The 26,623-nt window shown below is 36.1% G+C and overlaps 3 protein-coding genes across 10 annotated transcripts; 2 read left to right on the forward strand and 1 right to left on the reverse strand.

Annotated features, from left to right (window-relative positions):
• Positions 1-947: 947 nt before the first annotated feature.
• On the reverse strand, positions 948-13,637 carry LOC111799966 (uncharacterized). Of its 2 annotated transcripts, XM_023683510.2 has the most exons (24): positions 13,377-13,637; positions 11,657-11,737; positions 11,411-11,510; positions 11,094-11,178; positions 10,961-11,010; positions 9,996-10,075; positions 9,707-9,766; positions 8,935-9,034; positions 8,769-8,846; positions 6,024-6,091; positions 5,838-5,906; positions 5,687-5,764; positions 5,517-5,612; positions 5,200-5,270; positions 4,903-4,980; positions 4,701-4,794; positions 3,927-4,025; positions 3,250-3,464; positions 3,024-3,138; positions 2,619-2,750; positions 2,424-2,531; positions 2,231-2,340; positions 2,052-2,153; positions 948-1,900 (listed from the first exon to the last, which is right to left on the reverse strand). In XM_023683510.2, exons 1-24 carry the CDS (start codon positions 13,419-13,421, stop codon positions 1,354-1,356), a joined length of 2,661 nt encoding a protein of 886 aa, XP_023539278.1. In that variant the 5' UTR covers positions 13,422-13,637; the 3' UTR covers positions 948-1,353. The 2 variants fall into 2 exon arrangements, with proteins under 2 accessions (XP_023539278.1, XP_023539279.1); XM_023683511.2 differs by lacking the exons at positions 9,996-10,075; positions 10,961-11,010; positions 11,094-11,178; ... (1 more) ...; positions 11,657-11,737; positions 13,377-13,637 and having other exon boundaries at positions 9,632-9,768.
• A 2,413-nt stretch (positions 13,638-16,050) lies between these two features.
• LOC111799968 (acetate--CoA ligase CCL3) lies at positions 16,051-19,125 on the forward strand. Its single transcript, XM_023683516.2, has 3 exons — positions 16,051-16,430; positions 17,186-17,776; positions 18,067-19,125. Exons 1-3 carry the CDS (start codon positions 16,215-16,217, stop codon positions 18,961-18,963), a joined length of 1,704 nt encoding a protein of 567 aa, XP_023539284.1. The 5' UTR covers positions 16,051-16,214; the 3' UTR covers positions 18,964-19,125.
• Positions 19,126-19,808: 683 nt separating this feature from the next.
• On the forward strand, positions 19,809-25,953 carry PPR40 (pentatricopeptide (PPR) domain protein 40). 7 transcript variants are annotated; one of them, XM_087126253.1, is made up of 4 exons: positions 19,809-23,079; positions 23,162-23,276; positions 24,418-25,462; positions 25,575-25,953. In XM_087126253.1, exon 1 carries the CDS (start codon positions 19,901-19,903, stop codon positions 21,965-21,967), a length of 2,067 nt encoding a protein of 688 aa, XP_086982379.1. In that variant the 5' UTR covers positions 19,809-19,900; the 3' UTR covers positions 21,968-23,079; positions 23,162-23,276; positions 24,418-25,462; positions 25,575-25,953. The 7 variants fall into 7 exon arrangements, with proteins under 7 accessions (XP_086982379.1, XP_086982380.1, XP_086982381.1 ...); XM_087126254.1 differs by having other exon boundaries at positions 19,809-23,075; XM_087126255.1 differs by having other exon boundaries at positions 19,809-23,030.
• The last annotated feature ends 670 nt before the right edge of the window (positions 25,954-26,623 follow it).

Here is a 26,623-nt window from a genome sequence, read left to right on the forward strand (position 1 = left end):
TTAATTCAATTCATTCCTATACAAAGTCAAACGAGTAACAATCTGAGTTGGCCCGAGATGAATATTACTCTTAAATGAAACAATCGGCATCTTAAAGTCAAGGTAACAACAATTTTCATTTTATGGTATACATGATAGAGTGTAATGATCAATTTTTATCAAGAAAAATGCATACAAATCTTAGGTGTAGATCAACGTTCGACTGAACCACTATAACTCGTGAACACGCTTTTTTTATCCCTCTTCTACTCATGATTGTGTCGTTAGTAATAATATTTATTTGTCGTCGTTGTCCGTCTTCTTCAATCATCACCCTGTCTTGTAATACAAGAAAAAAACTTGCATTCTAAAAATACTTTTAAAAGAGCTAAAAATGAGTCTCCAGATGCACCGATCATTAATGGTTCTAAAATCACAAAAACAACGCTACACACAAAAGTATCTATATGCGAACAATTAATTTCACTTTAAAAGTTCATACCTGTCATAGTATTAGACTTCGCAAAACTCTCATGGCACTCATTGAAGCACAAATAGTGTAATGTTTTACCAGCGGAAGATCTAAGGACACAGAATATGGCCAATCATCTATGGCGTCGAAATATTTAGCAAGACGGGCTTACCTAAAATCCACGAGGACATGAACTTTCTGTTGAGAAACCAAGATATTGAACACGAACATTTGCTAGCCTCGCTGTAACATTCTGATCTCGTTCGTTACCCTTTATCTGTTCAGCTCATTTACAAAGTTCAATAAAATGAGAACAAGCAACTTCAATCATAAGCAGAATTAACCAGTTATCTCATCTAAACTTTAATTTACAGTTGAGATAAATGAGAACAAACGACCATATGTGTATATTCATAGCTAGCTTTAAGAACTAAATCCCCTAAACTAAAAGAGAGAATGATATGGGGCAAAATTTTATGCCCTTTTTCTAAAAGAGTTCAAAATCTGAATCATACTAAATTATAAGAAGCTATTTTATGCCCCAAGGGAGGGAGTGGAGTAGGGAGAGTGACAAGGAGAGTAAATAGAGATGGAGAAGCGAGGGTGACAATGCTAGCCAGCAAAATTAATATGGCCAAATGTTTTACAGAGTAAACATGCTAGAGGTAAAATTGAGCGAGTACCGCTCAGTCGCACTATACAGTAAGACGTCCTCATCTTCGACTGAACCCGAAAGCTTTGAAACCAATTATATTCCCATTCCATTGATTCACTTTCATTCAGGGAGCGTGTTGACCGATTTTCGTGTAATCTCAGAACCAAGTAGTCCCACCACCAAGTGCATCCATGAGTCGAAGATCATAATAATTTGGCAGGCACCAGATAGAGGAATGATGCTAATACTAACTTATCGATCCGTTCACAGTCATTTCGGGCGATGATTTTGTTGGTATCAATGGATAGTCGTCCCCGCCCAATTGTTGGTTTTCTGAAGTAACATGCAAGACACTACTGTTGGAGTAACCTTTAGAAGCTGTAGATTTGTTTTCCCTGCGATTTTCCTCATCAGAATTGCTGCTACTGCCATCAGAAGAGCCGCTAGGAATAGCAGGATTTGTCTCATGACTTTCTTTGACTGAGCTTTTGTTCTCATAAGGCGTGCACGAACTAGTCTCGGTAGCGTTTGTTGTCTTCTTACCAGGTAAGACGGCCTGACTCAGTGTGGTACACAAGGAAGCAAGTACACCATCTTTTGGCTTGTGCTTCCTAACCAGCCGTTGCTTCTTAACTATCTCAGGTTCCTCTTGAGGAGCCAACTTCCGCTTATGCCAGAGGACTTCCATTATTTCAATGTCTTTGTCTGAAGTGTCGGGTTGTTTTCTCTGGGGTGGTCTGTAGTCTTCATCGTCTTCATCGTCCTCGTAATCAACTAGACCACCTGACCTAAGACTGAAAAGATAGAATTGCTGTAAGTGTAGAGAATAGAACTTAAAGTGCTTAAAAAGCTATTTCTTTGGGCCTCTTCCAAAAGTGCTTGAGGTAGTATCACATAAAAGTCTTTTTTGTGTTCTTTCTTCAAAATGAGATAGAATGACAATACCTTACTGGTGGGCAATTTGTGGTAACACCATTGGATAAACCAGGTTGAGATTGTTCGTTCTGTTTTCGAGCAACAGATGCAGATGCAGTATCCTCTTCATCACTGAAACGAGATACATTAATAACAACGATCCTGATAGACATGTTATAAATGTCTGTGAGATCAAGAAAATTGTGAACCTGTCCCCATTAAAATAGTCGTCCTCTTCTTTCTCAGGAGCACGCTCGTCATTTCTTTTTCGAGGATCTGATGTGTTCAAAGTGCCTTTCATTTCACAATTTTCAAGGCACTGCAAGCAAAGATATCAGGCGGGGAAAAAAAGAATTTGAAATAAATTGAAGATGGTGCCACTCAAGCAGGATAGTAATTTACCTGATCATATTTAACTTTTAAAGCTTGAATGGAAGACAAATTTTCAAATCGGGACAACTGATTCCAGAAGGAATCAATTATATGTATAACCAATAACTTCAAATTTTCCTGCATGATATACTGGCTTAAATATTTGGCCCTTAAAAAGACAACTGAATTCCAGAAAAAGAGAGATGAAGGAGGGCGGGCATGTACCTTCTTTATATACTCGAGAAGTTCTAAAACAGCAGAATTTAGCAGATTATACCGACTTCCATTAGCAACAAATACATCTATGATAGGTTTGAGAGTGTTATTCTTGACAAAATAATTTATCAGATGTTCATCCTGTAAATTAACCAAGAGTAAAAGATTTAGATAGATTGTCCATGGTAAATAGTAATGAACTGCCCACTGGAAGAGAGGTGGGGGAAAAAGAGGACAATACCAAAAGAACTATACTAGAAGTTTAAGAAACAACTACAAGAATTACTAGAAAAAACAACAAGCGAAGTGTTTATAAGCTTTATTTTCAAAAATAAAAAACAAAAAACCAAAATAGTTACTGAACACAGGGCATTAGCAATTCTATTGGTTTCATAATTACACATCTACACTTACATGGCGCGAAAGAACAGTACGAATAAATCGAACTGCAGCAACAACCAAGTATTTTTCCTTCCGTTGTGTTAACAACACCACTTTTTCTATCTTATTATTTTGGAGAAAATTAGACCTGCAATACAAGAATAAGAAGATAAGCCATATTGTCTTAAAAATACATATCAATAGATGGTAGAGGAAATTCAATTCCGGTACTTGCACATGAATAGGGCACAAAAATTACTTTATTCTATAAGGGTGTTGAAGCACACAAAAGCAAAGTAATTCGCATATATTCGACAGAATCTCAGGCTTCACGCCATTCGTATCTCCCAGTCTTCCATCGGCGTCTTCAATGTTCTTGCCTGATTGCAAACCTTCTGTAGGACATGATGCTGTTATGATGTCTATTAATTGGCCCAAATGCTTCTCATAGAAAATCTCAACAATTGTATCTCTCTGCAAATAAGAACAGTAGCATATTTCATGACGAATGAGAGAGAATACGATTGAAGCAATTGCAAAAGAAAAAAGAAAAAGAGAGAGGAAACAAGAAAATAATAATCGCTTCTTACATGAAAGTTTTACTGACAAGTTTTTCCAAGATTTCAGCAGAAATATAAGAAAATAGAAATCAGCAATCAAAATGTTACACCTGCGTAAATAAACTCAAATGTGTTGCGACTCAAAATGCAGGCATAATATATCTGTTATGATTAAAAGAAAAAAAAAACTGAAGAAGTTTAAAAGGCAAGATATCATAAAGCAGCAACAAACATTTGTATCGAGATGCCCTGATACTTCCTTGCAGTATTGAAAACTGATAAGAACAATGACGGGACTTTCTAAACATAAGTCAACTATACTAGTGTTGAAATACAATTGCATAGATTTTACTGGGAGAAAAAGTTAAAAAGGCACCTGGATTCCAGGTAATGCATAGGTATCCAATAGATTGCGAAGAATTTCAAGAAACTGGCAGTGCATGTTGTCCCCAAAATCTGTTACCATACCTTTAATCTGCAATTAAACAAGTTGTAATAGCAGCGACAAGCTTAATTAATTGAAACTGGCAGTGCATGTCACCCAAAGCATATCTGTGGCATGTCTAATGTGTGTCTAAAACTAAAAGAGAATTAATAAATAATGAATATGTAATTTGGCATGTCGTAATGTGTCCAGAGCGTGTCAGGACATATCCGTGTCTAACAAATGTCCGATATGGATACTCGGCCTAAAATAGAGTGTTCGTGCTTCATGGAAAAAATTATTTGATCTATAGGAAAGCAATATCACCATTCATGCTTAATCACACAACCTGTATACACTTAAACTAAAAGATTATATTGACTAAATCAAGATTTCCAATGAAGCAGAAAACTCCAATCCTTGATAAACAGATGATTAAAGAACTTCAAGAGCAGCAAAGACACAAACTTGATTCAGAATCTTCACCAAGTTAAAGGAAAATTCTTTCCATAAGAAAAATAAAACTCTTGATACCCTGTTTTTTTATCCAGAGTTAAACGAGTGGAACTCTTGATAAAGAATATCTTTGACAACTAATGTTTCCCACTACTTTGACAACTAATGTCAGCAACTAAATTTCCAATCGAGATTGCTCTCATATTTTGAGTTCTCTTAAATTTTGTCTACACACACTAAAGTGAGAAGAAAAAAATTGATTGTGCATACCAGAAGTCCAAACAGTGGAAATCCTTCCTGTTGAGCAACATGAGTACGCAAAAGATTTGGATCCTGATTCAAGAAAAGAATGAGGATATCTGTCCTGCATTCATAAACCAATATTTTTAATGGGGGAACAAGAAAAATAATGGTGGACTAAGAACTAAATGCAGACAATAGGAAGGTTAAATTATGTCATTCCAGTACTCACCCTGTTAAGACAAGCTTTTTGTCTGGACTCTGCAAGACATCCGTAATGATGTCAAAGATACCTTCATTCATAAGGTCCCTGTAGAAATTGGAGTTAAAGATAAAATAGTCAATAAACTTCTAATATAGGAGTTTAAAAATCAATCATGATTGGAACGGTGTCAAATGGATGGAGTATGCCTGTGGCAGGCCTCATTTGGGCCAAAACATGTTTAGTCCATCTATACATCTCTACTTAAGTAAGTTCAATGAAACCAATAGGTAACATATACTTTCACATTAAAATTCAATTATTTACCTGAACAACCGAAGCTGCATTGCCATTTGGAGGCTTTTGCTTACGCTACAAAACTCGTGCAGAAAATAAACCTGATGCAGTAATGAAATATCAAAACTCTTCTTCGAAGGAGATAAAAACCAAGTTCATGAATTAGGGAACTATGAGGAAGGAGAGGGAATCCATTGTGGAGAAGATTTCACAGTATGCAGTATCAAGAATGAATAACATATTACAAATCCAAGCCAGAGAATCCATCGAAACATCAACGCAGAATGGGATATATAATCATACAGCTACAAAAAAGTGCATATATACTTAATGTAACCAATACTCACCAAGTCCTTTTTTGAGTCGTCAGGTGTGGAGGGTGATCTCAACCTAGCAAACAATTCCTGAATAAAGGTACTGTCGTCCTTCAAAGAAGTAACAACCTGCAACAGAAGACCACCTTCAGAGAACGACAGTATAAAGGTCAATTAAGCTTGGTCAACATTCTAAATCTTACAAGCACATTGTTGGCATGAATTATGGAATTCAGATTAGCAACCATGGAGTCATCCAACATTCGTGCCAAAACAACATCCTGAAATAGATGGGTAAGCATTCAATGACAAAAGAGGCAGGCAAAGATAAAGTTCAGACGTCAATGACTTTACCTTTAAATAACCAACTCTATATGTCTGGTGTATTTTTGACAGAACTGCGGGGCTCTTAATGCGAATAGCCTACAAGATTTGATTGCAAATAGATGAAGGTAAGTTTGAGAACTGAGTTCCAAATTGTGTCATGCACCCCTCCAGATGTTCCTCACTAAACGAAAATAACACGTAGGTAATATTTACCTCCTTAAATACAACATGCTCTTTCAAGAAATTACGAAATTGTTGAGTATGTGGAACCTCGGGATCGTCTGCATCATACATTATAAAAAATTGATCAAATATTAGTAAATGACAAATAAACTATATATCTTTTTTTTTTTTTTTTTGGAGAAACAGTTATTTCATTGTTAGATAACATGAAAAGTCCACCAATGTTGGCTTACAAAATTGTACTGAAGGAATGTCTTAACATTATCTTGACTAAATTTTATCAGTTAGAATGAGACCAACGGGCTGAACAAATGTAACGATCATTTATTTCTCATTCAAAAATTGCATGGACTCCACTGTTAGACATAACAACAGAGTCGCAGATCTACCAAGAGCAAGATAACAAAAACAGCACAGGACAGTCTGCAAATAGCTATTCATAGCAATAACAGCAATATTTTTCAGGCAAGGAGTCCCAAAGTAGAGAACCAAATGTTCCAAGGTGTATATGAATAGCAGTAGACCAATAACTAAATCCATATCAACTACCACAATAACGATGGCTAAAATACGAAATGGTCTCTAATGTCTTCAGTGATCTCCACATTAAGATGCGAGAAAATAATGAAAACTACTTGATACTCCAATTTCAGAAAGAGTTGTTGGACGAGTTTGATGCTATTATGGTCTTTAACCCCTGGAATTACTACTAATTTTTCCTTCGTATCCTCTTCTCTAATTGGGTCCTTGTTTCTAAGTTTGAGAATATGAGGTTACAATATTTTTTGCTTCAAAATCTCCTTACCTCTTTGGCGGGCTGGGAAAGTGAAAGGAAGGTTTCATTTTAAGAAAAAATTAGGATACTCCTGTAGAAATCTAGTGTCAAGATGACGGCAATCTTAGTGAATCTTAGAGGAAGAAAGAGTTGGGTTTAAAGGGAGGTATAAGCTTCTTTTAAGTGAGTGAAAGATATTGGGATAGAAGTCTCCGGTTATAAGTTAAAGAAGGGAACTGCAAAAATTCTATTTGTGAATGAAAACTCACTTTTCAGTGGCAAATGAAGAGAAAATGTAACATCCGAGAGTAAAGGAGGGAAACATGAATGAACCAAGACCACATCCAAATGTGAGGGATCCTGAGAATAGGATAGCTAAGGAAGACTTAAAAGAATTGAACATCACTACCTATATCAACAAAGTGCACCTTCCTTTTCGGTGGCTCAATCATACGAACTCTATGGTTGAGCATGCTTTACTTGAAGCAATTCTATGTTTGGTGACCTCCCAAGAATTTTTCTGGGATGCATGTGAGTAAGCAAAAAGCATACTAGAAGGACTTGTATTCGTATGTGGAAATAGTCTTCACTCTTAAAAAGCAAGGAACATAGGTAACGTGACCATACCACAGGGGATGCAAAAGAATGTTGAGGCCATCAGGTACCAAATCCGGATTCCAAATCTTGATATGAATCCTGGACATGGGTCGTTACAAATGGTAGAGCAATACCTCTCTTAGTAAGATGTAGTCCGGGGACGAACCAATGCAGAAGCCGGTGGGCATGTGACACCCGAGTAAAGGAGGGGTAAATGAATGAACTGAGACCACATTTGAATGAGAGGGATCCTGAGGATGGGATAGTTAAGAAAGGCTTAAAAGAATTTAAGTCACTACCTATACCAACCAGGTGCATCTTCCCTTTCAGTGACTTAATCGAACTTCATGGTTAAGCGTGCTTTACTTGAAACAATTCTATGTTGGGTGACCTCCAAAGAATTTTCCTAGGATACATGTAAGTGAGAACAAAGCATGCTGGAAGGACTCATGTTGGTCTGTGGGGATAGTTTTCACTCTTAAGAAGCAAGGAATGTAGGTAATGCAACTATGTCACAAGGGAGGCAAGGGAATGACGGGGCCATTAGGTGCCAAATCTGAATTCCAAATCTTGATCTGAATCCTAAGCATGGGTCATTACAAATGGTATCGGAGTGGTGCCTCTCTCAGTAAGATGTGGTTTAAGGACGAACCAACCAGAAGCTGATGGACATGTAACACCCAAGTAAAGGAAGGGTACATGAATAAATCGAAACCACATTATAATGAGTGGGATCCTCATGATAGGATAACTAAGAAAAGCTTAAGAGAAATTGCCTGGTACCACAAGGTCTACCTAAAACTGAACGTGATAAAATAGAGCAACAATGAATATAAAAAGTAGAAAGAACACATACAAAACAAATTAATAGGAATGTTCTAAAAAATCAGAGCACAGCCAAAAGTTCTTATTCTCCGAGTATTTGATGACAGACCAAAAAAAATCATTTCGAAGATAGATATATAACTTGAAAAACAGTGCCCCATTCCAAACAAGACTGAGCAAGTGAAGCAAAATCCACCACAAGCTTAGTCGCCCAAAAACACCAATAAAATATTTGACATTGGAAAGAAAAAAGTAAAATAAAACAAAAGGTTTTGCATAGAAAAACCTCAAGAAACTAAGTTTCATTAGAAACTCAGCCAATCCTATGTAAACAAAATCAAAGGACATATGAAAAATTATAAACATGAAGATATTAAGATACCACCAGAAAATATCATAATAAATCATTTACAACAAAAAGGGGCAGAATGATCTGAAGATCAGGAAGCATACAAAACTACTGAACAAGGGTGGTTAATTAAATGACAACCATGACATATCCAAATACATTATAGACCACAACAGACCAACTTGAACTATGCAAATTCATTCAAGATTGTTTTAAACACAGAACTTACACTCAAGAGAACCGATAATATCCATAATAAGATCGTCGTGGAATATTTTCTCGAAGATTTGCGGACTGTTGAGTAAAACTAAAAAGTAGGAAGAAAACAAAATAAATTTTATCAGTACCAGCACCACATGAGTCCATGGTAACAAAGAGAAGGAAAAAGTACTGACCAATTCCTCTAATTATTTTAAATATCATGTGAAGACCATCGGAATTTTCCAAATCTTCACAGATTCGGAAAAGGTTCATCAGCTTTCTGAAAAAATCTCGCTGCATTATGACAATAAGTTTTTAGATAGACAAATTTCACAATACTAATCAGAAACTAATCTAGTAACTTGAAACCCAAAAAAAAAATTCATCGACCCAACAAAAAGAAAGAACGGTGTAGGGCTAAGGAGGATAAGAAATTCTATTTTCACAAATCTCATATTAATTCCTTCTGCTAAATAAGGGTGGCCTCACGGGAAAAATTTTATAGTGAGTATGGTCAAAGGGAATTTCAAGAACTGTTACTGGTTATCAGTCGCAAGCCTATCAAAATAATTAGGCATCCAAACATGCAACTCATTAACATAGGTTATGAAAAATCACAAAGACTTAATCCCAACAACAGATGCAGCTATGTGATTTTGATTTACAATACACTTCACTAAGAATTTTATTTAAAAAAAAAAAATAGGCTTTCCAATCAGAAGCAATTAAAGAAGGGAGTAAAAACCAAACATTTTGGAGTACAATTCCAGAGATAAGTAAACCAAAACTACAGACTTCCACTCAATCCTATTAAGAAATTATAGAGAAACTTATCAAAAAGATCTTTCAGAATCTACCAAACACCACACCTAGACCAGGCAGCTTTCTTACCGCCAACATGCTGCTCTTCAAAATGACATGAACTAACAGCCAAAAGTACCAAATCCACAAAGTTCAAGCTCTTACATCATTCAATAAGAGTTCTGTCAACCTCATTTGATCTGCAATTCCACTCTCAACCACAGTCTACAAAACAAGTATTGATATGTTAAACTAAAGGATTGTAAACATTAGTTATTGAACTGTAATATGACAATACATCTAAATGGTTGTTTTTATTTACAATATTTAGAATCCCCAAGGAAAGGTTTCGTTTCTAGTTCAAAACATATATAACCCTCAACCACAATGCATGCACTGCAATAAAGAAGAGATATGGGAAAGAAAGAAAGGCAATCGAAACATATGCCAACACCTTAAGTATTAGCGGAAGTGTAGATAGCTCGACATTAGGAAGCTCCCTTAGCTCACTAGTCACACTATGAAATGTCTCATCTGCAAATACCAACAAAGAAGTCAGATCATCATTCCTCATGCTCATATAGAAGAAGAAATATATTTTGTACATTATTTCCCAACAAACTATACAACATTAAGCACATTTGCAAAAATACAAAAGAAGAAAACTAGGAATAAAAAAATATTCAAGTTTTAACCAATGGTACATGCAGACAGATATCGTTAATAGCGTTTTTGGTAGCTCAGTTAGAGAATTCGACACAGAAGCCATTCTTCTTCCTCAATTGTTTTTTAACCAAATGACAGTCTTCAACTCTTTGTTCTTCGAGAAACTTGTAGAAGAAAGGTTCGCCGAACAAAGTTTTGAGGGAGGATAAGAGCTAGAGAAGGGAGTTCCATATGACTGAACTTTAAAGGAAGAAAATCAACTAGTCTCATTTATCTTAACCTGACTCCACTATAGTCCATCAAAAACAATGGAGAATGTCTTGTGATCGATGGAGATTGTTCTTTTGAAGTAATTCCAAGATGCTGCAACGGTGAGTTATGTGAGCAAGGTTTTGGAGCCATTATGAGTGGGGTTGACAGGTGAGGGTTGGAAGGTAGAGAAGGGTAGAGAGCATCATAACAGACATCATAGAGACAGAAGTAGAAGAACCCAAAAAATAACATCCAAGTTCAGAAAACTTAGAGACTATTATGTAGACTGTGGTGATTCTAACTGTTTGAATCTTACTGGAGCTTTAAAAATCTCAGGGCCTTGAAGATATAAAATTCTAATACAAAGAGAATGACATAAATGTGACTTAAAAGATCTTAACATATCCATCAAGTAAAATGGTAGGGATTTTACAATGTGCAGATGAACTAATGAGTAGTTTCAAGAACTAAAGGCTACATATGAAGGTTATACACACTTACTGCTAAGAGTACTAAACTGGAGATTCCTTTGAACGCTACTGATATTATCCCTGAATAAGGAGCATATTAGAATCAAACTTCAAGCAAAAAAAAATATATATAAAGAAAGTAAAATGGGAAGGCTAGTTATCACCAAATGAAAGAGCATCCTGTGGCCTCTTGAAAACTAAGTGCTAGCTCTGTTGAATATTCTGGATCTCTCCATGAAATAATAGTATCTGCAGTTCAAACATTTATTCAAAATTTGTATTCTACATTCAACTCTATAGCCCCTTGGATTCTTGATGTTAGTCTGCTTCTTATTTTTCTTTTCTTTATGAAGAAGAAACATAATATTCCTAACAGGGGAAGGGACAATAGCCCACAACCTCCAAACCATGACCAAAATTATTTAAATATTGGTTTATATTGTGCCTAACAAGCTTGACTCAAGGAAAAATTGAGAAGTACCTTCTTGCTTCCGATAGATATCATCTGAGCTGATACGATGTAGAAGTAAAGTCTCGTTGTCTTCTTCATCAATGACAAACAACCCCAACTCCTCTGATCTCTATCATAATAACATATAAGTTACAAACTAAATAAGCCAAATGAAAGATTCTTTGATGACTACAAATTTTATGAGAAAATGTAGTGCAGCTGTATAATCCCTTCATTGTTTTAGAAACATCAATCAGATCAAGAAGTCAGACAAACCTCCATATAGTCCACAGTGACATGGCCTGTTCCTTGGTCATCCCACTTGCCATCATCATTCAACCGGTAAACCTTAACACGCTGAAAAAATGTTTTCAAATTTTTTAATTAATTATTATTTAATTGTTTATCAGGTGCCCGACAGTCAGACATCTTAGACAATAAGACCTCAACAATACTGAAAGGAACAAAAAAAACAACAATGCATGTACACCATTAGAATATATGCGCCAAAAGGCCATATCGCATTTCAAATTGAAATATACATCCATACGTTTTTTTATAAGAAGCAGAGAGGATTGTATAAAGGCCATAAAAGCATACAACCTAAGGGTGAGGTAGAAAGAACCAATTTCTAGTATTCAAGGAGAGGCTATAAATACAAAAGAAGTCTATGGGCTGAACCCCACCAAGAAGCCAAATGCTGTATACTATGGACAATGAATCTTCTTGAACTCAAATTATACTCCATACTATGCATAAACTAGTTTGTAAGGATTAAAACAAACAAAAGAAAACAAGAAGAAAAAACATGCAGGAAAAAAAATATAAAATAATCTTCTTCTTCTTCTTCTTCTTCTTATTATTATTATTATTATTATTATTATTATTCAATCAATCCAACATCTCTCTCCATCCTTTTTTTTCTTTCTCGTTTCCTTTTCTCTCTTCCATAAGAATCCAACCAACACATTTTCATAAAGATCCAAGTGATTTCAATGATGAAGACTTGTGTGAACTCAATGATCATTGATTTTCCCAATCATCTTCAAACCAAACAACAAAATATCCATTACGGCTCAACTTGCTCCTTTCCCAAGTTAAAACCCTAGGCTCTCATTCTTCACCTCATAATGAAAAGAAAAATTAAAAATTTATGTGGAATATGACACTCATATCATGGGGGAATGGACTCCTGATACTGGGTCATCAAATATGACACCCAGTATTTTATTAAAAAAAAAAAAAAAAAAAAAAAGGAACAACAAGGCAATGATCGGTGAAGTTGTATCAGGCCACTAAAGCTAAACAATGCAAATCTAAAGAAGAACAACAAAACTTAAGCCAAGAAAGAAGAGCTGAGTTGAGCAAAAAAGGGCAATGCAAGAGAAGAGTAAAGGTAGAGTGTCATTTGTCTCGACATATTAACAAGGTTAAAATTGAAAATGTTGGCATCACAATAACCCAATTGCCATCTACATTTGTCGCATTATTGCCAAAGGAGTATCTCTAAAGAGAAATTTCAGGAACCAATGTTTGTGGCGTAAACGAATATCCCTTGATGCCTCCAACGGAAAAATGCTCCAAGAAAAAGAAAACAAAAGGTAACTAAGCATTCATCAACTATAACACTCTCCCATCTTCACTACCACAAATAGCATACACAATTCAACCAACGAAGATTAATTACGCTACTCAAAACTCTGATTAAGCAAAATACAAACTTTGGAAAGTGCCAACATATCTCCCCACACAAAAACAATCCAAACCGCACACAAAAAGCTATAGCACTGAAAAGAAAAACCCCAAATTAAATCGTAGTAAAAATTTCTAGTTCATATTAAATGAAATTCTTCCACGACGCAGAATAGCAGAAGCAATAAACTAACATCCAAACTAAAATACTGAAAGATCAAGCTCAAGCTCCAAAACGAGAAAATTGAAGTTGAATAGCCATAGGCCGAAGTAAAGTTAATGAGTTAAGTATATGAAAGCTGACCTGCATGGAATTGGAGCTGGTCTGTGACCTATCCAGCCCGCCCATTGTAAAAGCTTGAGTCGGAGTATCAAATTGGAGGGAATTGAATAGGGAAAGGGGAAATTCGGTTCAGACGAGGAGGAGAGAAGAAAATACTTGGACGGGGAGAGGGATCGATACAAAACCCTAGAAACAGCTGTAGACGACGGAAGAAGCAGTGTGAAGCTTCCCAACTCTCTCTCTCCCTCCCTCCCTCCCTCTCTCTCTCTCTTCCTCCCTCTTTCTCTCTCCTCTTTTTTAGAATTATAATTTTGTGGCAGTGCAGGCCGAACTATTACGGCGCCAAGTTTTCTTTTTTCTTTTTCTTTACTAATGGAAAATATTTATTTTGATTTAATTACTTTAATTTTAATTACTTTAATTTTAATTACTAAATAATAAAATGTTTCAAAAATATTCTTGAACTTTTAAAATATATTTTTAAAATATGGTAATTTGGTGAGGGACTATTCTGTGGGTCCATGGCATACGGAACATGGATGGCTCGCACGTGTAAAAATAAAAGCACGTGTTTGGTTTTGGGCTTTGGAGGTGTCGTGTGAATGTAGGTGGGTTTGGTATCTCATTCTCTCATTAATTATTTATTTGGTGCATTTTTTTTATTTTAAAAATAATTTCTTCTCAAATATCAAATTTTTTTTTTCTCCCTATTAAATAAATCATTTTTTTATCTGTACATGTATTAAGTTGGATTCAATAAACTTTTGGAACCGAACCCAAAATTTCTAATTAGTAATTTAAGCAACTTGAATAGAGTTCATAATCCGGTTCGATTCTTTTTTCTTTTTTTTTTGTTATACTTATCTATAATATAAGATATTATTATTATTATTATTATTATATTAATAGTTCTTCATAATATTTTTAATTTTCATGATAATCTTAAAAAGACGTGGAGATTGTTTAGATTGGAGACTGTTTTTGAGTTGGTCTGGATGTTCTGGGCGGATAAAAAACTGTAACTGGTAAATCGACCCAATTTTTCTATTTTCTAAAAAGTTAATTCAATCTAAATTTGAAAAAATTATCACTCAACCCAATTTTATGATTTAGATTTAGTAGTTCGAATTGGTCGAGTTATCGAACACTCTTATAATTATTGAACATTATTAAAAAAAAATTATCAACCATTATTCGTAATTATATGATAAGGTTCAAACTATACGTGCCCTCAAGAAAAGGGTTTTTCGGTTAAGTTGAAATATTGATTATTTAATATGTTATTCACTTATTTGTCATTTTAACTTTTCTAATTTTTTATTTTTATTTTTAAGAATGGTCCAATATTACTTTAATAATATTAAGTGATTACACTCAAACTATTATTATTAATTTTGAAACTTTTATAAAATTTAATATCAATATTCTAATCCTATTTTAAAATTAAATTAACTTAATTTCAAATATTCCTAATAATTAAAAAACCAGTTAATTTGATTATCTTTGTTAAAAATTTAAACCAAATAATCGAATTAATTTTTTTTATTCTTAATAAATTCAATCTAACTAGATTCGAAAAAAAAAATATCAGAGCTGTTTTTTTTGTTGGAGCCATTTTTAGGTGGCCGAAATATTATATTTAAAATAATATTATGTTTATATAAAAAAGGTATGAGAAATTGTGACCGTTCAAGGTGGAGAAGCCAATTTCAAAAATTTTAGGAATAAGAAAAATTAATTGAAATAAAATTAATTTTTTTAGTTTAAATAAATAAATAATTTATGAATTCAAATCATGGATTTGATTAAATTATGATAAAAACATCTTATTAAATATTTAAAATGTAATTTTAGTATATTAACCATAAAAATTCCAATAATTCGACTGCACCCAACTAAAATATTTTTATAGTCGGATTGAATCAAATTAATTATTTGGATTTAAAATTAAATTGAGTTGAAGTAATATTTCGACCCGTACCAAATCAAACTCATTAACCATAGTTAACCCATTACAATATATATTAAATCGATTTATATTTTCAAAATTCAAGAAAATTAATTTATATGGAAATTATCATTTAAAATTTGTTTTCCTTTTCCATAACATTTTGTCATTTCCCAAATAACAATAAACACGTCAATTTTTATCCAAGGAAAAATAGCTACAAAAAGAAAAATACACTCAAAAAGTTATTTTGATTTTTTTAAAATATTTTCAATTAAAATTTAATTAATTGCAATATTAACAACAATTTAATAATTTTAATATATACATATTTCACAAATGGTTTATAGAAATATCCCATCTGTAAATTAGTTATATAAATATATTAAATACTGTTTTAATTGAAAAAAGTGTTAAATTAACATAGACGGGTGTGGTATGATATTGTCCACTTTGAGCATAAACTCGTGTAGCTTTGTTTTGGATTTTCCTTTGACTTTCATCATCCATCACCTCCCTCCTAAGTTTAGGACATGACTCTGATACCATGTTAGATAAACATACTCCCCACAATGGTATGATATTGTCCACCTTGAACATAAGTTATAATGTATATGTTTTGGGCTCTAAGACTGTATTTTTTATTATAAACTTATGATGATTCACTGAATTGGGCGCGTAGGCAATAGACAGACCGGCGAAATGGACAGAAAAGGAAAAATCCGATCAATCACAGAGTCAAAATTCACGTATCTTCTCCAGCCGTCCGATGACTTTCTCTCTCTATAGGCTTTTGGAGCTATAAATACCTCTCATCCACCGCTTTTCTATCCCCATGGTTCCGTCTGCCATTTATCTATAGGGAGAGAAACAGATACAGAGAGAGAGAGAGAGAACTCTGTTTCTGAGTTATGGCTAGAGCCAGAGATATCGACGATCTGCCGAAGAACGACGCCAACTATACCGCCTTAACGCCGCTGTGGTTTCTGGAGAGAGCCGCCTTGGTTCATCCTTCCAGATTATCGGTTGTCCATGGATCTCGCCGCTACAACTGGCTTCAGACTTACCAACGCTGTCGCCGTTTGGCTTCTGCTCTTTCGAACCGCTCCATCGGCGCCGGAGATACGGTTCTTCTCATTACTTTCACTCGCTCTCTGTTTTTTTTTTTTTTTTTTTTTTTTTTTTTTTTTTTTTTTTTTCATTTTAAAATCTTGTTAACTGTCTGTGAGTGTAATTCGTCTGTCTGGATTTAGCGGTAGTGGTGGTTGTTGAATCGTTGGACTCGGTGAGTGGAAAGTAATTGCTGGATTAATCGGTTTTTGTGTGGTTTCCTTTTTGGTCTTAAAACTCAACTCGATCAGGAGAATTATCGGAATAGATTCTAAAGAGTGATACGTTTATGGCATATAGTGATGAAGTGTTTATTGGTCGAGTTTTAGCCTTGCCAGGCTTGCTTACTTTATGATTTGGAAAACCAGAAGCTGTAAGCGTTAATCGCACTCAATAAAGCTTGGGGTTGGGATCTTCTAGTTTTTGTTGGTTCATAATATATGATCACTGAAGCTTTTTTCAGGCTATTGTTCTTCGAAATGGCAGTGTTCTTGTTGATTATTTCAGAAATTCATCTCATTATATTCTATAGGATTACGATACTACGAAGAGTCGATTGCGTTTCACGCGTGTTCTATAGGATTCCAATTATGCCTCGCTGCTTTAAGAGCAAAGTCGATTACGTTACTTTAATAGTTCCTGATCGGAATTCCGGGGGTTCTTTAATCTGTCTAATACGTTATCTTGGAAATTCATTATTTTAACATCTCTTCGATATGTTGTCTTGGGAATTTGTTGATGTTATCTGAAAGAAAATTGATTGTTTTTTTAGGTGGCAATAATTGCTCCAAACATACCGGCTATCTATGAAGCTCATTTTGGAGTTCCCATGGCTGGAGCTGTTCTAAATTGTGTCAATATTCGTTTAAATGCACAAACAATTTCATTTCTTCTCGGTCACTCATCATCTGCAGTTGTTATGGTGGATCAAGAGTTTTTTCCCTTAGCAGAAGAAGCTTTGAATATCCTAGCTGAAAAAGGCCGTGGGCAGTACAAGCCACCACTTCTAATTGTAATTGGTGATGAAAGCTGTGATCCCGAGGCACTGAAATATGCTTTATCGAAAGGGGCCATTGAATACGAGAAATTCTTGGAAACGGGCAATCCTGAGTATGCTTGGAAACCACCAGAAGATGAGTGGCAGAGCATTGCTCTTGGCTATACGTCTGGCACAACTTCAAGTCCTAAAGGGGTGGTTTTGAGCCACCGAGGGGCATATGTCATGTCTTTGAGTGTAGGCTTAGCGTGGGGGATGAATGATGGAGCTATTTATCTTTGGACCCTGCCAATGTTCCATTGCAATGGTTGGTGTTACACATGGGCACTAGCTGCTTTCTGTGGGACGAGTATATGCCTCCGACAGGTATTAACAAGAAATCTTTTCGAACCATTTTACGTTTATCGAATAGTTCCTAGTATGCTAAATCCTAATGACAATAGATTGAACTAAAATGGAAACATTAAGAAGGTTTTTTTCATTCATTCTTTCGAAACTCCTCTTTGAGGCTGCTCGTAATTTTTACGGTTCATCATCGAACAACTTTTCAAATGCTCAAAAACACTATTGTTCATATTTTTGTGGCTTTCTAAATGCTGTCATGTTATGATTCTTCTTGATAGCTAGCAGCTTTTTCCTTTTGGTTGTTGTTACAGGTCACAGCCAAGGCAGTTTATTCAGCCATAGCCAAATATAAAGTAACACACTTTTGTGCAGCACCTGTGGTTCTTAACACTATTGTCAATGCCCCTAAAGAAGACACTATCCTCCCCCTTCCCCATGTCGTCCATGCAATGACCGCAGGCGCTGCTCCACCTCCTTCTGTATTATACGCAATGTCGCAGAAGGGCTTCCGCGTCACTCACACCTATGGCCTATCCGAAACCTATGGTCCCTCCACAGTATGCGCATGGAAACCAGAGTGGGACCAATTGCCTCCCGAAGCCCAAGCGCGAATGAACGCTCGTCAAGGCGTACGATACATAGCATTGGAGGGGTTAGACGTTGTCAACACTCAAACAATGCAGCCAGTTCCTTGTGATGGAAAAACTGTCGGAGAGATCGTAATGCGTGGGAACGCTGTTATGAAAGGCTACTTAAAGAACCCGAAAGCAAACGAAGAGGCCTTTGCAAATGGGTGGTTCCACTCAGGCGATCTCGGCGTGAAACATCCAGATGGTTACATAGAAGTGAAAGACAGATCAAAGGACATCATCATTTCTGGAGGCGAGAACATCAGCAGTGTGGAGATAGAGAACACGCTGTACCAGCACCCGGCGGTGCTGGAGGCGTCTGTTGTAGCTAGAGCAGACGAACGGTGGGGAGAATCCCCTTGCGCTTTTGTGGCATTGAAGGTGAAGATAGATAAGGATAAGGAGCGGGAAATGGGTGAGGACATCATGAAGTTTTGCAAGGCGAGGATGCCAGCTTACTGGGTCCCGAAATCTGTGGTGTTTGGGGAGCTGCCAAAAACAGCAACAGGGAAGATTCAAAAGAATCTGCTGAGAGCGAAGGCGAAGGAGATGGGGCCTGTTAACATCAGCAAGCTGTAAGGAAGCGTGGGAGCCCCACTGGGATGAGCCGCCGCCGCCGCCGCCGCCGCTGCTTCTGTAGATACTTTGAGTATGTATTGTATTTTACAGGTCAGAAACAGAGTATACAAATACTTCGTTATTCTAATACAGATTCACTGCTACTGAGATTTGTTTGAGTCACTTCAAATTGTCTTTAGCCAACGTTGTTTTATTCATATGTTTTCAACCCTTTTATTATTATTATTATTATTATTTTGTCGTTGATTGCGGAGAGAGAACATTGGAGGGTTTAGAGAGAGACAAAACGGTATCTTACAGAAAAATTTAATTTGATTTTTTTTGCTAAATTAATAAAAATATTCTTAAATTTTATATTTCTATCTAAAAAATTCATTAAATTTTTAAAAGTTTTGAATGAAAATTTATTATTATTTTATTTCAAAAATAATATTCAACTTTACAAATTTTTATTAATACCTCGATCTATTTTTTAAAAAATTTAAAAGTATCTATACAATTAGAATTTTAAAATAACATTAACACACATAAATTTAATAATATTTTTGAAATACGATAGTATTTTTGAATTTTTTAAAAAAATTAATGATATTAACAAAACTTTTAAAACTTATAAATATTTTAAAAATAATTTTGAAAGATATAAAAGATATTTTTGAAACTATTTTGAAATATTATTTTTGAAACAAATTATTAAAAAGTATTTTTATTATTTTTAAAATTTACAAATAATTTTTAGTTTTAAAGTGTAATTGCATTTTTTTTTTTTTTTTTTTTTTTTTCAGTTCAACTTGACATTTTATCAGCTACGGAGTACGGATTAGGTAAATGTTGCTTCTGGAGTAAAAACCAGCCATCCCGTTTTAGAGTTCGTTCCGTTCGATATATATATAAAAACGAAGTGACGAGCGCGCCTCGGCTCAGTCTCCAGAAGGCCATGAAAGGGCTTCATTCTTCGGGTCTCAGGGCGACGCCTGTTCTAAGAAATCGTCCTCAACAAGCTTACTCCACGATTAACGAGTATCGGAGACAAAACCCTTCGAACACAGTCCACAGAACTTCAAAACACAACCCCTTGAACAACACTGAAGCGCCTTCAAGAGGTAATCCTTACCCACTAACTAGTCAATTAGAGAATACCAGCTTGATTCGGCACCCCACTCGTGAACATAGTTTGAATCTTAAACCAATTGATCATTCGTATATTTCTAGGATTCTATTGAGCAAGGACTGGTTTCTATTGCTAAACCACGAGTTTAAGGCGAAGAGGCTCGTTTTGGATCCTCAATTTGTTGTTAGTATTTTGCAAAATCAAGAAAACCCATTAAATGCTATAAGATTTTATATCTGGGTTTCGAATATCGACCCTTCACTTGCAGAGAAACAATCGATTCGAGGGGTTCTTGGCCGCAACCTTTATCGAGAAGGTCCTGATCGTCCGGTGTTATTGTCAGTTGATCTGCTTCAGCAAATTAAAGAGTCTGGTCTTAAAGTGACACAGGAATTGCTTTGTATATTACTTGGAAGTTGGGGTAGATTGGGTTTGGCAAAATACTGTGTGGAAGTATTTGGGCAAATTTCGTTTCTGGGACTCAATCCCACCACCAGACTGTACAATGCTGTAATTGATGCATTGATCAAGTCCAATTCTCTGGACTTGGCTTATTTAAAATTTCAGCAAATGTCGTCTCATAACTGCGTTCCTGATAGGTTCACTTACAACATTCTCATCCATGGTGTTTGTAGGCTTGGGGTGGTGGATGAGGCACTTCGTTTGATGAAACAAATGGAGGGCTTGGGATATTTTCCGAATGTGTTCACGTATACGATCTTGATTGATGGATTTTTCAATGCCATGAGGGCCGATGAAGCCTTTGGAGTTTTACAGACAATGAAGGAGAGGAATGTGGTTCCAAATGCAGCAACTATGAGATCCCTGGTTCATGGAGTATTTCGTTGTTGTGCTCCGGATAAAGCTTTTGAATATTTATTGGAATTTGTTGAGAAGAAGCCAAGCGTGTCTCAATTGGTCTGTGACAATATTCTTTACTGCCTTTCAAATAATTCTATGGCCAGTGAGGCTGTTATGTTTTTGAGTAAAATGGGGAAGAAAGGTTATGTTCCGGATAATTCAACCTTTAATGTCACTATGGCATGTGTATTAAATAAGCTAGACCTGAAAGAAGCTTGTGATATATTCGATAATTGTACGCAGAGAGGTGTCAAGCCAGGGTTCAGTACATATCTTGCGCTTATTGAAGCTCTGTACAAGGCGGGGAAAACGGAGATTGGAAACAAATATATGGATCGAATAATAAAGGATGGTCTTGTTTCGAACAACTATTCATATAATATGGTCATTGATTGCCTTTGCAAAGGCAAATTAATGGACAGAGCAGCAGAAATCTTTAGGGATCTGCAGTCTAAAGGCATTTCTCCAAATATTGTAACTTTTAATACACTTATTAGTGGGTATTGCAGAAATGGAGGTATGGACAAAGCTCAGGAATTTCTTGAAATGCTATTAGAATGTCGTTTTAGACCCGATATCTTCACTTTTAATTCAGTAATTGATGGCCTCTGTCAAGCACACAAGTACGAAGATGCTTTTGGTTGTTTCAATGAAATGGTCGAGTGGGATGTCACTCCAAATGCTATCACGTATAATATATTGATACACTCCTTTTGTGCGATTGGAAATGTTGCTAGATCTACTCAACTCTTGAGAAAAATGCAACTTCACGGTATACAACCCGATACTTTTTCCTTCAATGCTCTTATCCAAAGCTACTTTCGAATGAATAAAGTTCATAAAGCTGAGAAGCTTTTTGATTCAATGTTAAGGTTGGGTATACAGCCCGACAATTATACTTATGGTGCTTTTATTAAGTCATTGTGCAAGTCAGGTAGGCATGATGAAGCAAGGGAGATGTTTCTCTCAATGAAGGTGAATGGTTGTACTCCTGACTCTTATACTTGCAGTCTTATTAACGCCCATATTTAAATCTTTACTCGATCTTTATGTGAATGCTGAGGAAATTGTGGAGATTGAAGAAAATATGTGAACAAGAACATTTTATGAAAAGCTTGGACATCGGGGATTGGCCATATTGGTACTGATATCTTGATGTTTTCCGATATGAATTGTTTCAAGCACTGTCAAGATAAAAAATGTCCCTTGTTGTTGAGAGAGGAGGACGGGCAATTCACTTTCCATTTGATGTTAACAGCAGTCTGATGAGTTCTTAGACGCCAAAGGAACATATTCGCAGTTATTAAAAAAGATCATGGCTTTTTACTAAATCTTGATGCTTGGCAGTGAATATGCTAAAACTTAAGGTGCCATCATATTTCATTTGCAAGCACACTTAGGTGTGTAGTACGGCTCAGTCACCTCGAACAGAGTAGTTGAAACTCCAAGGTCATTATTTGAGGGGATGAAACTTACCATCTGCCCCCTACATCGACCCCATGGTACAATGTAAGGTTTCAGAATTCGGCAGGATTTTCAATACTGTAGCCATGGAGTTTCTTCGAGGACGAAAAACACAAAGGCTTCTATAATGGATATTCATCTGTGATTCATGTGACCTTGATACTTTATCTGTTGCCAATGTGAAATGGCGAGCAGGTGTTATCTTCCTATGTATTTATTTGAAAAGAAGTCCAACGTTGAAGAATTTTTACTGATTTCTCTGTAACTACTAACCTAGGCTTGATTTGAGGACTGGACACTCCAAGACAGTTGGGACAATCTGAAACCATTTCTTGTGCTATTCCATTTCCCCCTTTTCTGTTTATCATGTCAGAATGATGAATGACATAAAAAGGACTTGACATGGCTGTTTCTATTGGCTTTTGAAGGGAGATTTGGTCCGTCAATTTCGCATCTAGCTCTTATGATTTAGATAACACAATGTTAAAGTTTTTCTATTAGCTTTCGCAGCCTAAGCCCAAGCTCACCGCTAGCAGATATTGTTATCATTGGGCTTTTCCTTTCGAGCTTCCCCCCAAAGTTTTTAAAGCACGTCTGCTAGGGAGAGGTTTCTACACTCTTATAAAGAATGGTTTGTTCTCCTCTCCAACCGATGTGAGATCTCATAGGCAGAATAGTAGGTTGTTGTATAGGGATTATAAATTCTTACTTTAACTAGAATTCATATAATTTCCATTTGATTGTAGCTAATGCTTTTGATAGGTTAAGTGGATAACGTTGCATGTGCAATGGGTGCCACAAGTTTTGACCCCATTGAAACTTTCTCCAAGAACTTGCTGTGTTTGGATCTTGTCTAGACGCTGTCCATGGGATAGAGGTAACATACTCTGATCACTACTTGCGGTCTGTTTAAAAGCAGTCCACCGTACTTACGAATTAAATCTGCTCATTGTACTTTCTTGTATATGAATTAACTTCAACCCATTGAGTCCGAAAAAAAAAAAACTGAACCTGGGTAGGTACCCTATATACGGCAAAAGACTGATATTAAACATATTTTGCTTGTGGCTGTACTACTTGATAGGAGGGTGGTGGATTAATATTCACGTCGTATAGCCATCATATGTTCTCTAGTTGGTCTGCACTCTGCAGTAGGTTTCTCGAATCAAATGCTTAATGGTCTCTTTTATATTTGTTCATTCTCAAACAAAAGGTGTTTCTTAAAAAAAAAAAAAAAAAAAAAAAAAAAATTGCTATTAGCTAAAAAGCCACTTATCATGTTATTGGGTTGATGTGGAATGACCTTCTTTTGCCTTCATATATCTTGAAATGCCTCTTAGATCATAATTGTAGAACTTTGGGTTGAAAAAGTTCCAAACAAACCGTTGTCATCGACCAAAAGGTCAGAGATTCGAATCTCACCCTACAAGAGTATCTCAGGAAAGGACCCTTTTTTCTTGGGAAGGGTAAAATACTTTAATCAAGTCCATGCACACAATTCTTCTGTACTTTCTATTCTGTTTCGAAATTCTGACTGATATTAAATAGAAAACTCGAGAGGGTTAACAGAGTTTCTTTTTTTTTTTTTTTTGATGGAAGGTTGTGGTAAAAGGGGTTGGTCCCATTTAGTTAGTTGGAAGTCAGTGTCAAGATCTCTTGGGGGGTGGGGTGGGGGGGTCAAGGTCCTCTAAGTGGTTATGGTGGTGTTTTACCCCCTCTGAAACCACAATCACTGTGGAATTGGATCACAGATTCACAATTAGTAGATATGAGGTTAACCCCATTGGTTTAGATTTCAATGAGGGGTCTAATAACTACGACGAACCTGCATAAATCGTTTGCTTAGCGTTTCCTCTGTACACTTGGTTTCTCTATAATGATGGTAGCAGAATCAGTCTTAAAGGGTTTTACTTTTCTTGTTTCATTCCTCCTGTAAGCTATAGGAAGTCCAACTTTAGAAAAAGCTAGGTCTTTTAATGGCTTGTTGCCCTTTGAATGATACCTTTGATTTCACTCAGGGGGCCTCAGCTCTTTTACTTCACTTGCAATGGTGTGTTCTTTATAAGAAGGCGTGGGGAGATTTGAATCATTTATTATAAAGGTTGATGTTCCTTTTCTATTGAGGTTCGACGTTGCGACACGATAGACATAATTTGTCCATCCTCTCTTGAAAAGTGGTATTTTTGCTCTTCTGTGAAGTATTTGGTTGGAAAGAAACTAGAGGTCTTCTTCAGATGATGAGAATTCTTGCCCTGCTTTAATGAATCGATCTGGTTTCATACTTCACTACCTTTTTATAGTTGTCACGCACTTTTTCTATCAATATCTGGCCTCCTTTTTGTACCTTCTGCATTTCATTTAATTTTTTGTTGCCCTAGTGTTGGCCCGACCACTCTTCCGTGAGGCTGCATGTGAGATCCCACATCGATTGGGGAGGAGAACGAAACATTCTTTATATGGGTGTGGAAACCTCTCCTTAGTAGATTCGTTTTAAAAACTTTGAGGGGAAAACCCAAAGAGGACAATATCTGCTAGCGGTGGGCTTGGACTGTTACAAATGGTATCAGAGTCAGACACCGGGCAATGTGTTAGCAAGGAGGCTAAGCTCCAAAGGGGTGTGGACACGAAGTGGTGTGCTAGCAAGGATGTTGGGCTCTAAAGGGGGTGAATTGGGGGGTCTCACATTGATGTGAGAAGGGAACGAGTGCCAGCGAGGACGCTGGACCCTGAAGGGGGTGGATTGTGAGATCTCACATCGGTTGAGTATGAGAACGAAACATTTTTTATAAGGGTATAGAAACCTCTTCCTAGTAGACGTGTTCTGAAAACCTTGAGAGGAAGCTCGTAAGGGAAAGCCGAAAAAGGACAATATCTACTTGTAAATGTTGTAAGGGTCCGACCGATGCATAGGGATCAGCTATCATCAACTTGTTGTTGCTGACAAAACAACGTTTCAATGTATTGATGGCTAGCTACTGATATTCCTTCGCTTTTGAGGGAATACTTGTCTGTTTGCTAAATCTGGACCACTGCATTGATCCCTTTGATTCTACCATTCTGCAAGTGGGTTTATATTTAATATACTTGCTTGCCAAATTGAATTCTTTCACCGTTGTTTAGGTTGGAGAGTCAGTGAGAAACTTTATGAGTTCTCTTTTAAAATTCATTTTTTCAGGGATGGCTATTCTCCATAATGGGGTGAATTTAGTTGGCGCTCGAGCGAGTGGTTGGGTTATTTCACTCGATCATAATGTCTCGACGTGACAGCAAAACGCCCCGACATCACGAGTCGATCAGTTTGCGTCTCGGCCAAGTTTGCTTCGATGTGATGAGCTCGACCCGAGCGGTAGGAAATGAAAAGAAGGCTGCAAAACTCTGTAAAATCTTCTATCAAACTACGACGTTTTGTATCCATGGAGATGGTTTGGCTGAATCTAACCCCCATATTTCGAGTCATTTGAACAAAAATTCTCATGTTATTTGGTGTTCTTTTGTAGTGTTTTATTAGATGCACTGTTTCAATTTAGTACGTAGATGAACATTTTTCATTTCAATCATTTTGTATACAAAAAAACACAAACATGCATTTAAGAACTAAAAAGGTGGATTGAAAGGAAGCTCATTCAAGCACTCGTAAACGACGTATGATATTGCGAAGATAGGAACAAAAATATTTGTAATAGCCATTTGAGTGAGTTTGAAGATCAACGAGGCGTTATGACTTCAATTTCAAATCATCTCATTTAGAAGTATCATAAGTATCATATAAGCTAACTATAGTTTGTGAGCGATACAGATGAAGAGTTTTTCAACACATGAAAAATGATTGTCCTAATAAAGCAGGTTTGTCAAAGGGCTCTAGGTCGAAAGCTATCATTATCTTGCTCGTGAGGGATGATGATGACTTCCTCGAAAGAAAAAAAGATTTACTTTACCATGATAGCGGTTTTATAGATATGCACACATGCATCAGTAATGACAAAAGAACTTTCAACTGAGTCAAGTAGCTAAAAGTTGCATTATAAGTTTTAACAGGGTATATCAACCTGTAACTCGAAAGTATTGGAAGGTTACACTCCAAGTGGTCTATCTCAACCCACGAACGCTCCTAGAATCCATATCTATTCTTTTCGTTCATTTCTGAGAATGGGTATTCAAACCTTTTAAGTCAAACCTATTGAGTTATGCTTAAATTGACATTTCATCGTAAGTACTGTGCTTTAC

Source organism: Cucurbita pepo, chromosome 8 (genome assembly GCF_057944985.1).
Source record: "Cucurbita pepo subsp. pepo isolate OVF chromosome 8, ASM5794498v1, whole genome shotgun sequence".
NCBI lineage: Eukaryota > Viridiplantae > Streptophyta > Magnoliopsida > Cucurbitales > Cucurbitaceae > Cucurbita > Cucurbita pepo.